The sequence below is a fragment of the Chelonoidis abingdonii genome, chromosome 2 (assembly GCF_003597395.2).
Source record: "Chelonoidis abingdonii isolate Lonesome George chromosome 2, CheloAbing_2.0, whole genome shotgun sequence".
NCBI lineage: Eukaryota > Metazoa > Chordata > Testudines > Testudinidae > Chelonoidis > Chelonoidis abingdonii.
Window position 1 is genome coordinate 59,408,912 of NC_133770.1, and position 17,554 is coordinate 59,426,465.

The 17,554-nt window shown below is 39.0% G+C and overlaps 1 protein-coding gene across 3 annotated transcripts in view; it reads right to left on the bottom strand.

Moving 5' to 3' along the window:
* Positions 1 to 17,554, bottom strand: part of CRPPA (CDP-L-ribitol pyrophosphorylase A) — a 209,687-nt gene that overhangs the window by 155,304 nt on the left and 36,829 nt on the right. For all 3 annotated transcript variants that reach the window (XM_075061948.1, XM_032801428.2, XM_032801427.2), the window contains exon 3: positions 14,788 to 14,937. In XM_075061948.1, coding sequence (XP_074918049.1) covers positions 14,788 to 14,937 — 150 coding nt within the window. The remainder of the gene's footprint in view (positions 1 to 14,787; positions 14,938 to 17,554) is intronic.

A 17,554-nucleotide genomic window follows, 5' to 3' on the forward strand; every position in this document is an offset into this window, starting at 1 on the left:
ATAAACAGAAACCATAACTTACAAAAAGGTAAGGTTCCAGTTAACTGAATCTTCAAGACCTTTTATATGGTTATCCATTTTTGACTGGAGTGGGTACCCAATTTTCAGGATCTAATGGTTGTTTCCATTTGGAGGAAAGATTGGTGATGGAGTCAGGTATTTCTTTTATACAGTCCTGTTTATTGACAAAGAATGTTCAAAGTCTTGTTTCCTTCAACACAATACAACTCAAACAGCTCAAAGACTCTTCCAGACAACACTTTACCCAACAGCTCTGTCTCTCTCTCTCTCTCTCTCAGCTTCTTTTTCCTCAAGGTCAAGCTACTCAGGCCTCTCTGGCTGCATCTGGAACTTTCTTTGTTCTTTCTCTGTGTCCTGTGTACTTCTGCTGTTTCTCTCACACTAAGGTTACAGCTATACTAACAACTATACATGTGTCCATGCACGTGGTTGTGCCATAACCTCCCTGTTGTCCACATCTAAACTCCAGAAGCACATGTCTGGAGGCAAGCAGAGGACAAGTAAATTAGCACACCTGAGGGATGTGGGTAAGTACACACCATGTAGTGTGGGCAGGGGTAGGGATGTGTACCAGGTCTCAAGTTTCAGTCGTCCTTCCCCCATTCCCACAATGCCCTGAACACTTTTCTTCCTGACGCTTACTCAATATATAAAGATTCCTGTCCCCATTTTCACCGGTAGTAATGAGCTGCACTTCTTCTTTCATATGGTTTGGATAAGTAGCAATGATTACAAATTTATATCTAGATTTGACAGCTAGCATGTTGCTGCAGCAGTGAGATGGTGAATGTCCTTCAAGCCTTCGGTGAAAGAATGAAGGGGATACTCAGATATGATGTGCTTGATAATTTATGCTTTAGAAGGTACTGAGGCTATTGTTGCGGTTTGTACAGTCCATGGACTGGAGCCCCATGATGTTCCAGCTAGTTTCTTTATAAGTGACATGAGGCCTAGCCTTATCGTGGGTGGCATTCTCAAGGTATTGTCGAAAGGTCAAGTGTAATGCCAAGATACTTTGGGTTAGCCTCATGGATGACACTCTCATCGCAGAACTGCACTTTAAGTTTGGTATTAGCCATTTTATTGTTCAGATGGAAAGCTGTCACTGTGGATTTTTTTTCACATTAGGCCTAAGTTTCCAGCATTGGAAATAATCAGTCATTTTGCTATGATCTTGGGTTAGGGTGCAGCTGATCGTATGCAGACTTGTATGCTGAGCAGCTAGGACAATGTCATCAGCATACACGAATTTTCTCAACTCTGTCGCCACTATATATCAGGGCCAGGACAGGGCCTTGAGGGATGCCTGAGTTAAGAGTACTTGGTCTACTGATGTGGCCATTAAGGTGTACCTTAAAATGGTGGCCCCTGTTCACTTTGCCACCAAGAGAAAGATCGCTCGCCAGCAGTGAATGACGTGGGAGATCTTGAGGAGGCGGCCATGTTTCCAGATGGTATCACATGCTGAGGACAAATCAACAAAGGCAGTCCCTGTCTTCAACTTATGTTGGAATCCTGCTTCAATGTGGTCGGTGAGTGAAGCTATTTGGTCACAGCAGTTCCTCATCAGCCGAAATCCTACCTGCTCCACTGGGAGGATGTCTTTGATAATGTCAGATGGACGGCGGAGCAGTGCCCCTTCCATGAGCTTGCTAGTGGTTGAGAGGAGAGAGATTGGGCAGTAGCTGGCTGCATCCTCTGCTGATCCTAGACATCAATACGGCAACCACTTTTGCCTGTCGTCAGCTTGTTAGTAAGCTGCACTGAATAATTCAGAACAGCTTTAAGCTTTATGAATCCTGCTCTGAGAGCAGCTGCTTGGCTTGCTGACCCGGGTACTGATCAATGTGTGGTTGGAGTACATCTCTCTCCATGACTTCACACGAAGCAGCAGAAAAACATCTCTAACAGGAAATTTCACAGAGACTAAAGCAGTCATTCAGCGGACTCCAGCCCAGTGCCAGGAACACATAAAGCACTTAAGGCTCCTATATAGGAGAGGAAAAGACTCCAACAGTCAGGAGACCTTGTTGTATATGCCCTTTGTACAAGATGGACCAGGAGCTGCCAAGGGGGGAGCCAGCAGAGAACATGAAGTGGCTCACAAACCCCTCCTCACCTCTGCCAGCTTCATTCTCCAACAGGATGCTGATGAGGGTCAGGGCAAGTAGGGACCTTGAGGATGCTGTGGAAGACTTGGTGAATGAGGAGCATATGACTCTGCACTGCTACTCAGAAGATCCAGTTGAGGAAGCCCCCTCAACAAACCAAAGGATGAACACTGGAAAAAGACTGGCATAGAACATGATTTTATCAAATCTGAGATCTGGCAAACTCGTACCAGCACTGGGTTGCTCAAGGCATTGCTTTTAGCTTTAGCCTCTTTCTGGTCTAGGGTTGCAAGCCCTCCAAGAATTAAAGATTAATCTTTTATTAAAATTTGTCATGTGATGAAACCTCCAGGAATATGTCCAACCTATTCTGGTTAGAGACTTACAGCAGTGTTGTAAAATATATAGTCTTGGATGGCTAAGTCAGACCCTTTTTAGAGAGAAGGAAAAAGGAGAATAAATAAGGTGAGTCAGGAAAAGAGCACACTAAAGCATTTGTGAAAAAGTCTTACATCTCAAGTGGTGTTTGGGATTCCGCTGGAGCTGGTAGAAGTGGCAGTGTCATCTTGGTCTCTTTGTGTGGCCCAAAGGCCATCTGTCAAGAATCACAAATAACTAGTGTCCCAAAAGAGACAGTGTGGGTGGCAGCCATAATGATAAAGCTCATGCCAGTAGTCAGCTTTAATTCCCAAACCTTTTTAAGGACCCACAAGGGGAATGGTGGGTGGAATAGTCCATCTCCTCATTATTTTGTCCACCAATTAGGCCTAGTTTCTGACACATCAATATTGGTTCACTGATTTCTGGTTCCACACTTCTCTTGTTTACCAAGCATGATTTTAACACAATCCTTGAGTTATATTAGTAGACATTTTTGTGTGGACTAATTCAGTCTGTCTCCCTTTTATACTTTGACATTGATGGGTAACTACTCCTCCTCCTATGTAAGGCAGAAGACCATCTACTAATAATACCCAAATTCACATCTTATGCCAACTAGTTTGCATCCTGACTTTCATTATGTCAGTCAGTCTGCAGAAAACCTCCTCTCAGCCCTATCTGCATCCACACTGAGCTCCCCTGCTTTTATGGTGCATGAATTGATGTGGATTCAGTGGCTAGCATTCTTCCCTCTGAATTAGTACCAAAAAAATTAACGGTTAGGAGAGGTACTATGCTGTTGGAGGTACAGTCTACTGTTGACTTCTCAGGACATACTTGTGAAAAGCGTGCCAGTTTCCAAGTGCATAATTATCATATGTCTTCCTAAATTACCACCCACCAAGTTCCACTTGAATACAGTATTCCTCTGCAAATACTGCCCTGTATGAAGTGTGCTATTAAGCAGCTGCCAAGTTTCATACAAGATGTGGTATTTTTTCACTGAGGAGCAATAATGTCACAATATAAAGAGTTACTATATGAGCTTGTACAGTGTTTTGGGATCCTACAAGACAAGGAGTGCCATAAAATGTGAGTAATTATTTCATTAGCAAAATTTTTTTTGGTAAATGGTTCATACAACTTCTCTAAAAAATTCCCCAATTTATCCTAATTAATTTCCATCACAGGATTCACACAATATCCTGGGTCTACCACTGTGCCAAAAAACTAATTAAGCACAGAACTTTGTAAAATAATCAAGGTTACTCAACAGACCACCAATCTTGCTTCAGATTTTGAACAAATTAAAACATTATTGAGCTAACGTCAGATTAAAATATAAATTTTTCTGATTAAAACAGATTAGCAAGACTCAGTTGTTTCCGGATGGGAAAAAATCCTATTACTCAACAGCCTAGGACAACGAGAAAAGCTGTGTGGGCAAAACGTGTCAGGGGTGGCAACTGTAAAATCTCTTAGGAAAGTGTCAAAAATGCATGCTAAAGGTTATTATCAAGGCTGCTGATGGGCTATATTTGAACAGGAGTCAGTTTATATCAGACAAGAACTGGATGGAGAAAGGCCTGTTTTGTGAAGAATTCAGGTTGTTCAAAATCTGGTTTTATTCTGATTTGGAATGTAAAAATTTCAGAATTCTCCATGAAAAAGAATGGAATCTGGGGCAGTCCAAACAGAGATGTCTGTGTGAGTAGCATTAAACACACACAAAAACAAGAAAACCCTGAACACAAACAGAAGAAGCAGAATGGAGAAAATGCTTTTAGATAAATCAGCAACCCTATTTCATATTCTCATATGAATGAGCCTTACAGCCCCGAAACAGAAAAACTATGTTTTCTTGTCAAACAATCGTACCAGACGTCCTAGCTGCCTATGGACAACTGATCACAGAACTAAAAATTAATAGGCGCTTCGGTATAAGTGATCATGTCTTGATTACATTTATAAAATGCAAGTAGAATAAAGCCCAAATCAATAATAAATATCCTTGGTGCTTTAATAAGGCCAATTTCACAAAGCTGAAAACAATTATAAGCCAAATAAGCTGTGAGGAAACATTTAATCAGAAAAATGCAAATGATAATTGGGAATCGTTTAAGAACACCTTACTAGATGCTCAAAAAAACCCAATAGTGGAAGAAGGCTATGCTGGTTAAAACGTGACCTGGGCTTCAAGGATAGTGATGGCAGCTGTAATATAAAATAAAATAAAAAATGGAAGAAGAGGGAAGTTGTTAGTAATTAACATAAATCAGAAGTTAGTAATTGTAGAAAATTGATTAGGGAAACCAAGGGGACACAAGGAGAAATTTATGGCCAGTAGTTAAAAACAGTAAAAAGGAGTTTTTGAAAAATATATTAGGAACAAAAGGAACAATACCTGACAATAGTACTGGTCTATTACTATATGGAAATGGTATAATTATCAATAATAATCCAGAAAAGGCAAAAATGTTCAATAAATATTTCTGTTCTGTATAAAGCAGTCAACTTGGTATCACACAACATTTTGATTAAAATACTGAAACTATATATAATTAACATAGCACACATTAAATAGATTAAAAACTTTTTAACTGATAGGTCTCAAAATGCAACTATAAACGGAATCATCCAGGAGCAGGTCTGTTTCTAGTGGTGTCTTGCAGGGAGTTGCCTATACTATTTAACCATTTTATAAATGACCTGGAAGAAAACACAAAATCATCACTGATAAAGTTTGCAGATGACACAAAAATTGGCTGAGTGGTAAATAATGATTCAGAGTGATCTGGATCACTTGTTAAACTGGGCGCAAGCAAACAATGTGTGTTTTAATACCGCTAAATGTAAATGTATATATCTAGAAACAAAGAATGTACACCATTCTTACAGGATGGAGGCTCTAGCATGGAAGCAATTACTCTGAAAAAGATTTGGGGATTATGGGGTGGACAATCAGCAGAACATAAGCTCCAGCTCAAAAGAACTTATACAATTCTAGGATGCATAAACATGGGAATTTTGAGGAAGAGGAGGAGAGGTTATTTTACCTCTATATTTGGCACTTATGCAATCGCTGCTGGAATCGTGTGTCCAGTTTTAGTGTCCACAAATCAAGAAGGATGTTGATAAAGTGGACAGAGAAGAGCCACAAGAATGATTAAAGGATTAGAAAACATGCCTTTTAGTGACAGACTCAAGGAGCTCAATCTATTTAATAACAAAGAGAGTAAAGGACAACAATTTCAGTCTATAAGTACCTCATGGGGAAGAAATATTTAGTAATGAGCTCTTCAATCTAATAGAGAAAGGTACAACAAGATCCCGTGGCTGGAAGCTGAAGCTAGACAAATTCAGACTGGAAGTAAGACATACATTTTTAATGGTAAGAATAATTAACCACTGGAACAGTTTACCAGGCAACATGGTGGATTCTCCATCACTGGCAATTTTTAAATCAAGATTGGATGTTTTTCTAAAAGATATACTTTAGGAATTATTTTGGGGAAATTCTATGGCCTCTGTTATTCAAGAGTTCAGGCTAAATGATCACAATGTTCCCTTCTGACCTTATATTCTATGAATCTATGAAGTGATCAGAATTTTCTTCCCCTCTGTCAGGTTGGTTTTATGTTTAGATTACACCCAGAAAAATTTAAAGTTGTTCAACTACCTATTTCCCAACTTTACATTATCATGCCACTAAATGTTATAATCTATACAGACTCTCATGTTTGTAAAAGATACAGTGATACGGGATACTTTTGCAAACTCAAATGCCCCCATGCTACTTTACTATACCACTAAATATCAATGCTTCTGTTTTAGAGAGAGAAGGAATACTTCGATATTCTAAAAAACCTTTGAGAGAGCAAGGATTAAAATCTAGCACTTTAATAATGTAAGAGGCAAAAAGTGTTACACACGTAAATAACCCTCTGGGATGCTTCAGAAAACTTGAAAAGCAGCCAGAAACTTAACACATAAATATAAGTACAGCAATAAAAATAAATTAAGTTTCTGAAACATAACAGTATAACTACTGATTATATTTTGTAGGCAGGTGGAAGTAGTCTACATCGAGGACTCCATGTTAGAAAGAATCCAGCATTGCTCTGTTTGTTATTTGGTTGGCTTGTACAACTATATTGAGTATATTTCTAAAACTATTAGCTGATTTTACCCAGTTCCTGGCCAATTCATTAGTAATTTTTTGATGCACTATCACTGTGTTCCATAATAGTGTTGAGGGGAGGCAGGACAGCCCACACACACATATTAGTGTAGTAAAAGAAAAGTGCAATTATAATCCAAATTTTGAGCTACAGGTGTAAATTCCAGCTCAAGAAGACATACCCACACTAGCACTGACTGAGACAGCACACTAAAAATAGTGTGTGGCTCCAGGAGCATGAGCGGCCATAGGGCCTAGCTATCACAATATGTACCCATCCAAGATGCTAGGTTCGTACTCAAGGCAGCCACTGCTCATGCCATAATGGCTATACTCTACTTTTAATGAAGTTGGTCAATCAGAGGTAATGCAGATATGTCTACTTGAGCTGAACTTTACACCTCCAGCTCAAAATGCACATGTACCCTAAGCTGTAACACAACATATAGTGATTCTCAAATACATATGGGATGGATTCATAGAGGTTGACTGACATCACTACTGGAGCAGATCATCCTTATGGAAATAATATGTTTGCTATAAATATCTGTCCAAGTCATCCTTGAAAAAAATCAAACGGTTTGCATCATGACTCATTATGGACTATAGTTAGATTTGTTCATCTACCTCACCTTAAGTATAACTTAATGTGATTCAACATTATTTTCAGTGCTTTTTTTTACAAACATCTATACTTCACACAATCATTTCATAACCAAAGGATTTCAAGCAAAGATTTAAGTATCTTTTTTGTCTGAATGGAGTCAACGTCCAGCCCAATGGATCATATCTGAATAGGCATGAATGACCAATGGAGCTACAGAATGTTTGAAATGTGAATCTGAAGACTCCATTTAGCACCACAGTCTCACAAAAAGTGTGAGCAGCACTGACTTTGAGCTCCCACATACCCTTTCCAGAATTTTTCTTAGCTTGCTTTTCCTAATTTAGTTACACCATTCCTATTTTTTTAAAGGAACAATAAAAACAAATAGAAAAAGACTAAGAAGAAAATCAGTAACCATTTCCCATGATGAAGCAGTGTAACCTGGCCTTGTTAGCCTGTCATTTATGCCAAGTCTCTGAACCATTATCTGCAACAGTCTGACATATTATAATCCTTAGCAACTCCACAGCCACAACTTCAGGTGACAAGGAGAATGTCAGCAGTCCAAGGTTCTTCAGAAAGGCCATAATGAATAACAAAATGTCTACATATAGGGAGGGAAGTGGGTTACTCCATTATCCACAACTTCAGTTCTGTCACACTCCACCTCCTTAATGAGCACGAATGGATGTTAATACCTCCCTTCCAGACAGCTACATTAAAAACAACAAAATGAGCTTATTACGTCTGCCATCAATGCTTCCCTCCAGTAATGATTAAATATATTTCCACTTACTTCAGCTCCTACTGACAGTATTACCCTAAATGTTATGGGCCTTTGGAGTATCTAAGTACCAAGGTCTTAGCTAACGATTCGTTTACTACTTTCACTTAATCTCAATTGTTACAATGTTACTTTAACAAACATTGATTTCTCAGCAAAGACGGCACCCACAGAAAGGCACAGAATCAATCTAGATATTTTGCCTGAAAGGACCTGCCTGACTTATGTTAAAATAATAGTAAACTGCTAGAGCTGACTTCATTTCCTACTAGAGGATACTAAAATGCTTCATACAAGTTTAAAGAGAAAAACCCTAAAGACGATACTCCCCTTCAAGATGTACTTTGGAAGTTTACAAATCCCACGTACATAGCTCCGTATACTCATTTATGTGCTGAAAAGGCAAATCTATGAGTAATTACGACTGCAGTGGACATAGCAATAGCCAACTTCCTTTCATATTTCCAGCCAACTCTTCCCTGCATAAGCCCCAGAGATCTGCTACACAAGAAAATTTGTTAATCTTTGAAAAGAATGTTTGAGTTGATTGAACAGTTTGCAGAATTTCTCTTCTCTCCATCCCATCCCAAATTCTGTGGACACCCTTGTAATGGTTCTTTTGTTCCAGAAGAACATCTGCTTCTCAGGATATGGTATTTAAGTACTTGCATGATTCTTCCTGACATTATATTATTTTGTCTGTTTACAATTAGAGTTCATCATCTATGCAGGCAGGTTTTGCAAAATCCCCCTCAGCCAGGTTTGCCACCACTGCCCAAAAAGTGGGGTTGTGCTGGCTGGAAGAAGGGCATGAACAGGAGACATATTAATTTAGTACATCCCTGAAGAAGCGTCCAAAAAGGAGACAGCACACAATCCGACCTCTGTAGGTCTGAATTCTGGAAACTGATTTTGTTCCCCACTGCTGTTTACAAGGATCTTCTAGGCAGGCTTGAGAGCAACACTCCTAAACAGGCAGGAGCGCCGCCAGGTTTTTTGGCATCCTATGCAGCGGAAGGTCCCACCCCCAAAATGGCACCCCCGACAGAGGCGGCGGAAGGTCTCGTCCCTGAAATACTGCCAATGACCGCGGTGGCTGCCGTGGTCACCGCCCCCCAAATGTTAGTGCCCTAGGCGACTGCCTAGGGTGCCTGATGGGTTGCGCCAGACCTGTAAACAGGCTCAGGGCTAACCCTTCTCAGTGTACACTCCTACCTCTTGGCTGGTCTATTTCAGCTTCACTTTCAGGTTTGCTGCTGTGATCACTGTTAAAAACCCTCTTGCAGTGCCAGGGAAATGTCTACCATCAACAAAACAGTCAACTTGACTATACATGAAGTAGAGTCAAATGCACTACCTATAAACACCAAAAAATAGAGAAGCTGTTTTTATTTAAAGCTCTTTCAGGTATAGTAAATGATAGGGGTTACTTGTAAAAAAGATACAACCTTTTCAGATGAAAGTGTGATTTTCAAATAGAAATTGTCCCCTTAAAAAAGGAATGTATTATTTAACCTCCACTACTCCCCTTTAATGGAGAGCAGAGGCTTCTCTACACAAAAAACATTGCAGTGTTCTTAAACCACAACCCTCTGAAGTCTGCTGCTCCCCATCATCTGTATGTACTTCCTGCCTTCTAGAAGGCACTCAGCTTGTCAGTGCTGGTCCACTAGCAGTTAGCTCTGTCTTCTCCCAATGTCTTATTGCAGACACCTCTCTAGACTCTGTTCAGGCTCTCCTGCTATTCCACTTCTGTTCTTAGCTGTCCACTTGCCAGGAAAGCAAGGCTCTGTAACTGTTTACAACTGCCCCACCTTGATAAATATACCTAGATAATGAACACCTAATTATTCACAGTATGAAGTGTGTATTTCAGCCTTTTCTACATAATGTTCTGCTACTTTGTTACAATAATGTGACATGACATAACATGATGTTTTATATTACTACTAAATACAGAGGGCTTCTATGCATTGCACAAATCTGTCAGGATCAGGTCTGTATAGAAATCAGCCCTAACATAATCTGATGGAACAGACAGTCTACTTGACTTCCTGATACTCTAATTCCTCTTAAGATATTGCTCTAGGGAATGCCTAACTTCCACTAAATGATGTAATCTGTCTTTCTTTTCAGACTTCAGGAAGATTTTTTGGATATAGGCTCCTAGTTTAATTTAAAAATCTGAACGGAAACCTGAAACTACCTAAGGCAAAAAAGAACAAGTCTGGTCTAAGAAATAAGACTTCTTTGGCTATTCCTTGAAAGGCCGGATTTATAATTAACACTTCTAGTTTTTTGATTTCCCGGGGGGCCGATACGGATAGAATAAAAACAGGAATTCCATTTATATTAACCTAATACGTTAGGAAATGCCAGAGTTAAGGATGCCTGTGCAACAATAATTCAGTCCCCTTGCATGTATGCATTACAGTATAGTGTCTTACCCAACATCACAGAGGATGTCTAAGTCAGAGCAAAGAATTCAACCCAGTTGGTCCTGAGTCCCTGTCCAGTGTTGCAAACACAAAAGCAAGTTATTTCTCTCTTTCTAATTCTCTGCCTCAAATCACTGATCTCCAAGTGCACAAAATGAAAAAAAAGTATATGATACTGTAGCTAACGACTGTATCTACTAATACGGAAAGGGCACAAGAACCTATCATCTAGTCCGTGGCAATAATGCACTTGGAGGGAAGTCATTGTATTTCTGCCCCATCTAGAACTCTAACTCTGCACCATGCAGAAAGCTGAGTCAGTCCTGGGAGCATACCCAGTGCAGTGGGCATACTATAACTGGAGCAAAAAGCTCCACTGACTACATGTACATGATAATACGAAGAGGCTTCTAATTTAGCCAGATCTCAGTGGATTTTCATTAGGGCAGCAAAAGATACCTCCCTGACAAATTTCAAGTTCCAGCTATAAGGGATAGTGACATCAGAACACTTCAATAAAGCAGATGGAATTTTTTAAACAAATAAAACATACATATTTTCCCCTAACATTGTTTTCAGAAATGGCTAAGCTATTTTTGCTGACACTTCGCAAAATAAATTCACTCTGAGGCAGAGAGCTAACGTAAAATTTCAGACCAAATTGCTAGCACTTGGCAAAGATATAAACAACCAAAAATAGAGGCTTATACTGGAAAATGTTAGGTAATCTTAACTGTAGCTGTTGCTGCCTCTTTCACCTACAATATATGAATAGGTATAATGGGATTATGACAAAATATTGTATATAACTCAGTTATGTCAAATCTGTGGCCTTTGAGGGCAACTGTGTTAAGAATAAATGGATGACTCTCCTCTCAAAAATAAGGCACTTAAGGGGAAAGAGTGCAAAGGGAAAAGAACAGGATAGAAAATATGCCCCAAAGCATTGATTGTAACCTTTTGATCTTTCAGAAACATGTTTTGCCCAGAGGCTCAAAAATTTGGACACCACTCATATAGCTGCTTGTACTGTCATAAGTTTTAAAAGAAATGTTTACATTATTTTCCCAGGAGACTAAGCAGATCTTTTTCAATTATTTGCATTCCTCTAGTAAAAATGTGATGTGGGTGCAGACGTGTATTCCATGACCCACCCTTCACCTGTCTGAATTGGAGTATCTACTCTTAACATTCAGTGCAAAGGAACTGAAAGTGGGGGTTGGGATGTCGCCTTTAAATAGCCATGGGAGGAGCTAAGGGCCATAGGACACAAGCAGCATCCCTATGGATACTGCTAAACAAAAGTTTTCCAGTTTCAGTCAGCACATCTGAGTGGAATGCACGTCTGCAGCCACATGAAGAATAGCTCTTTTTTCCAAAATACAAATTAAATATCTGAAACCACAGCCATCATACCTATAAATGTTCAACAGCAAGCCAGTCAAAGTACTGTTTGTTGGCATTTCTAGTTATTTATTTTGTTTCAAATATATTTATTTCTTTAGGGATTGGTGGGTTAGATCCAATCTCATTTAATATCTTCATTAATGATCTAGAAGGGCAAGTAAAACAGCCTATTAATGAGATTCACATGTTACAAGTTGAGAGAAGATGCAAATACCTCTGTGGACAGAACAGTAATAGAAAATGGACCTAGAGAAATGAGAGACATGAGCAAACACTAAAATGAGATCCTACCTGCAAAAATGTGATGTGCAATATCAGACAAAAAATAAAACAAATGCACATATATTCAATTGGGAAACCTGAGGAAGCAGTAAAGGTGACAGTGGCCTTCAAGTGGTCCCTGGTGTTATGTCATAAAGGTCACTATTGTGTTTTCTACACAGAATAAGAGCATAGTCTAGTATGCACAGAAGAGCTGGACTCCATTCCCAGCTTTGCCATATGATCTGTTATGCGATCGTGGACATTTAATTTCTCTTTCTGTATCTGTAAAATGCTGTAATGATTCCAATGTTCTTCATGAGATTTTTGTGAAGATTAGTTAAGGTTTGCAAAGCACTTTTAACTATCTTTTTTCCACCTCCAGTCCCTACAAAAAGCTCTTCTACAGTTAGATTGTAAGGTCTTCAGGGCAGCAGCTATCTTTTTGTTATCTGTTTGTGTAGTTCCTAGCACAAGCAGGGCACTGAACCTTGATTGGAGCCTTTAGGTGCTATTGCAGTAAAATAAATAATAACAACCACTACCACCTGTGACCAGAAACATTTAAGAAGTTTTAGTAAAGTGAATTCTTTTCCAGAGGTCCAAAGCATAGAGCATTTGTGCATGCTACATCATCCCTTCAGATGAACAGCATATAGCCAACACAACGGGTGAGAGTAAGGGACCATAGCCCTGGTCCTCAATGCCCTCTTTTGGAGTTTGCTCCTGCAGAGGGAGAGAAGTGCACACTCTAGGTGGAAGCATTCCCTGTACTCAGAGGAACACAGGGATTGCAAATATCGCTGGCTATTGAACAATGCAGTGGACGGACAGCAAAGCACCTTTACACCCTTCCCAGCTCTCTAGTGTACCAGCACATGGGGTATCCGCATCTAACCCTAGAAAAATAGAGTACAGTATTATACAGTATTTTTGTAGAAACAGTATATGGTCATGCAATTAAAAACAGTCACAACAAATACTCATGAGGTGGGAAGTGACATCTCCTGAATTTTGAGAGCTTACCAATGCAATGGTAACATCCTTTTCATGTAGATTTCATGCGGAATAAATACTTTATTTTATTCATAGTAGATAAATGGGAGTGATGATGTGGAGGTAAGCTTCATCTAAGACTCAAAAGATTTCACAACACAGGTTGTTATTCTTCCAAAGGATTTGTAACAGATTCTGCTTTTCAGCCATAGGTACCATGCTTTACACACTAGTGCACTGAAAGAATTCCTGCCAAGTGGCAAGTGAAGTAATTTCATGCTCCCAGGCACCAACCTTGGAGATCGCTGGATGTTAGGCAACTCCCCACAAGTTGATGTGTGAAGAGGAAGTGAAGCCTGGAGATTAGAGTTTGGAGGGCTTCCTGTAAGCTCTGAGTGTAGGGTGAGGCAAATGAAAGAAAACATCAAAGGGGATAATGATGAAACTATTAAGGTTTCATTAGAATCTCCTGCCCCAAATTTTTCAGTTCAATAAAGATGGTGTTAATGCAATATAGTTAATTAATGGAAAGTTAAAACAGATTGTATTCACATATGTATCATGATCAGTCATTAATCAATGTATCTAGTGAATCTAATAATTTACTACGATGCATGGAATATTTTATAGTTTCACAAACATTAACTGATATTTGCAAAATTAGTATCTTCCAATATTTTAGCATATGCCACTGTCCATTATTACACTACTCACACACTGGATTGCCTTCACAAAGTCCTGCCATTTACAGCACTGATTCATTAAGATACTTAACATATATCTAACTTTAAGCATGTTAGTCCACTAGCTTATGTATTTTGTTGAATTGAGACCTAAACTCTAAATCACTGGGAATCTTTCCAATAGGCTGTGGATCAGGCCCTTAATCCTCAAGTAGAGGAGTACTTTGCTTGAGTCATCTTCACCCATGAAGTGGAAGAGGTCAACGTGTCATGGGAAAAGAGGAAAATAAGGGACAAAGATTACCGCAAAGCTAGACAGAAAGTAAGAGGACGTGAAATTAAATAACTGTAATTGCTAATTTTCTAACTTTTGTGAGTTTTCTGGGTTATTGGAATCTTAATTCAAAGTCAGGCTTGTAGCATTAATTTTAACAGGTTTAATGATACATTAATGCACAAAGGAAAAGAGATACATTGGTAAAATACATGAATGGCTAAATTCTCTCTGGTATAATTCCATTGACTATAATGGAATTACACCATCAAAGAATACGGTTCATAATATACAAAATACATATTTCATCGTGTACCATTAGGCATAGAATGATTTTTTTTGTCACCTAAAACTCAGGAATCAAACTTGTATTTGGCAGTTTGATAACAGTATAAATTGAACAGATAAGAATTGTCACTAGTACGCAGGATCATAGTAAAAAAATTATAAAATATTATTATAAAACATTGTCATTAGGAGACTACACTGAAATGATTTACATGTAATCTCTTATAATCTGGGATAGATTTATAGAAATTTCAACTATAATTTTCAGAAAAACCAAACAAGGTGAATTATTTTCCTTTAACAGATATTGAGGGGGGGAAAGGGGAGCTTCTGTCTTGAAAAGCCCAAAATCTTACCTGATGATATGCTTGATAGATTATATCAAATAGGAAAGCCTGAGGCATTTCACTTGCTCTGTACCTGACACGTTCTAGTGAATGGTCTAAGGAACCATCTGCAGAGGGAGCAACAACAGTAGAGACAAGAGGACGGATTGCTCCTGCTGCCTAGGGAATAAAAAAAAATCTTAAATATATACTTTATCTTAGCTAATTTCTGCACAGAGAACAAGCTAAAACAAATTTAACATATTAACCTCTATACATTCTAGGCAACGCCTAGTGCTGCCAGGTGTTAAGCTCTTCTTGAGAGATACTGAGCATCCCCCATTCCCAGTGACTTTAGAGCACAGCTGGTGCAGTTTTGCTTTGCAGAGGTGGAGCAACCTATTACTGAAACAATAGTGGTATTTGCCTTAATCATCTTGACCTTCCATTACATGAGTTATCATAAAGAAATTTACTTAGTTCACTATTTTATGTGCACAGAGGGAAGACACATAATTGAGGTGAACCCCCGGTGCTTAAAGCCAGGTCCCTGTGCATAAGATTACCAGAACCAGCTCAAGGGGAGGGGACCGGAGGATCCAAATAACAGAAAAAGGATCTGAACAATTTTCTTGTGTGAAGAGCTTCCCTTCTTCATGAGAACAGGGAAGACAGGGCCCACAAAGTTCTGCCTGGAGTAAAAGAAAGCCATTTTCTCATATCCTAGCGCGGAATATGGCACCAGAAAGTCAGTAAGTTAGCGATTTTCATCCTTAATCAATTAATCAGTAGGCTACAAAATCAATTCAGAAATAAAGCATTAGCAGATGTACTGAAGGGAACAATCCTGTTGAGATAGATGGCCTAGATTATCTATGGCACTGGGTCTTTTCCATCTCTAATTTCTGATTCTAGGGTGCTGGATCATTATTCCTACATCCCAGCTGCTGGACATTTGGATAATGTTATTTGATTTGTCATATTTTAATTGGCCACATACAAAAAAAATTATAACATTTAAAGGTCATGGGGAAAAAGTCATATACAAGCCACAACTTTTCCATGATTAGTTAAGTCTATTTAAATGTCTAACACAAGTTTTTCTGAAACAGTAATACCAGAAAAAAAAACTTATTTTGTCAAATAAGATTTCCCAGGCTCATGCAATATTATGTTATAATCTCTTTGTCAATCATGTAAGATTACATTCTAACTATAGGAACATAGGACTGGAAGGGACCTCATGGGTCACTGAATCCAGTCCCCTGCTAGTGCAGGCAACTCCATCATACAATGTATCAAGCTCTATCTTGACCAGTTAGGCTGATGCCCCCAGTATTCCTATTGGAAGGCCATTCCAGAATCTTACTCCTCTGAGGCTAGAAACTTTGTTCTAACTTCCAGTCTACATTTGTCTGTGGCCAGTTTGTGCCAACAGTGTCCATTACCTTAAACAGCTCTTCTCTTCCTCCTTATCCCCCCAAGGTATTTATAGAGAGCAATCACATCCCCTCTCAGCTTTCATTTTGCTAGGCTAACGGAGCAAGATTTTTTAGTTTCGTCTCCATTCCCCTGATCATCCTAGCAGCTCTTCTCTATACCTGCTCCATTCTGAATTTATTTTTCTTGAATATGGGTGACCAGTATTATACACAGTATTCCAGACCATTTTACCAATGCTTTGGACAATGGGATTAATTCTTCCCTATCTCAATTGGAAATACCTTGACTAACACATCCTGGGATTGCATTTGCCTTTTTCACAGCATCATCACAAAACCAGACCAATGTAATACAATGTGGTTTACATAATCAGATCTCATAAATCAGACACGCACTGAAAAAACAAACAATTGCGTAAAAAATTAAAACTGTATTCTTAAAAGCACTTTGAAATACTATTTCAACAACTGTTTTCTACACAGTATAAATTCATATTTAGCGTCTGTATCTGACAATCTAATTCTAAAATCAAAAAATGACCAATATGATCATGTAGTCTGATCTCCTGAATAGCAGAAGCCAAAGAACTTCCCCAAAATAATTCGACAGTGAACCACATCTACCATGGTATTTGTTAAGTACCTAAAGTGGGACTGCTGTAGGTGGACTGTCTAGTTGATTCATATTTTCACTCAGCTACAGAGACAAGTATTATTCCCTGCAAGGAATTTTCAAGTTCTTGGGTGGATATAAATTGCTCAGATCTAGACTGCCTCCATATCAGCAAGAAAAAAAAAATGAATTTCAGCTGGCATCATTCACGGCAGTTCTAGAAGTTGTCAGGTAATGTAAACTGGACTCATGTTCTTCCTGGCTGAAGATCAGTTAAGAAGCACTGGTCTGCACTTTGTGGAAACTTTCAACACTTGCCCTCAGGAGGACAGGCTGCCTTCTATCCCTAAGGAATCTATTATGAAGTTTCTCCTCAGGATGATTGTCTTGATGCTAACAGTCTTGCTAATTATAAATGTGTCTATCCTCTCTTTTGGGGGAACAATGGTGAAGAAGGTTGCAGCAGGGCAATTGAACAAGTGTCTTGACCCTAGCCCATCGGATTTTGATCTGAGTACATTCCAGAAACTGCAGTGGTAGTATTGGTTTGGAGATGGACGATGATAAAGGAGTCTTATATGTCACAGAATCATAGAATATTAGGATTAGAACAAGAAGCAATGGGCTTAAACTGTAGCAATGGAGACTTAGGTTGGACATTAGGAAAAAGTTCCTAACTGTCAGGGTAGTTAAACACTGGAATAAATTGCCTAGGGAGGTTGTGGAATCTCCATCTCTGGAG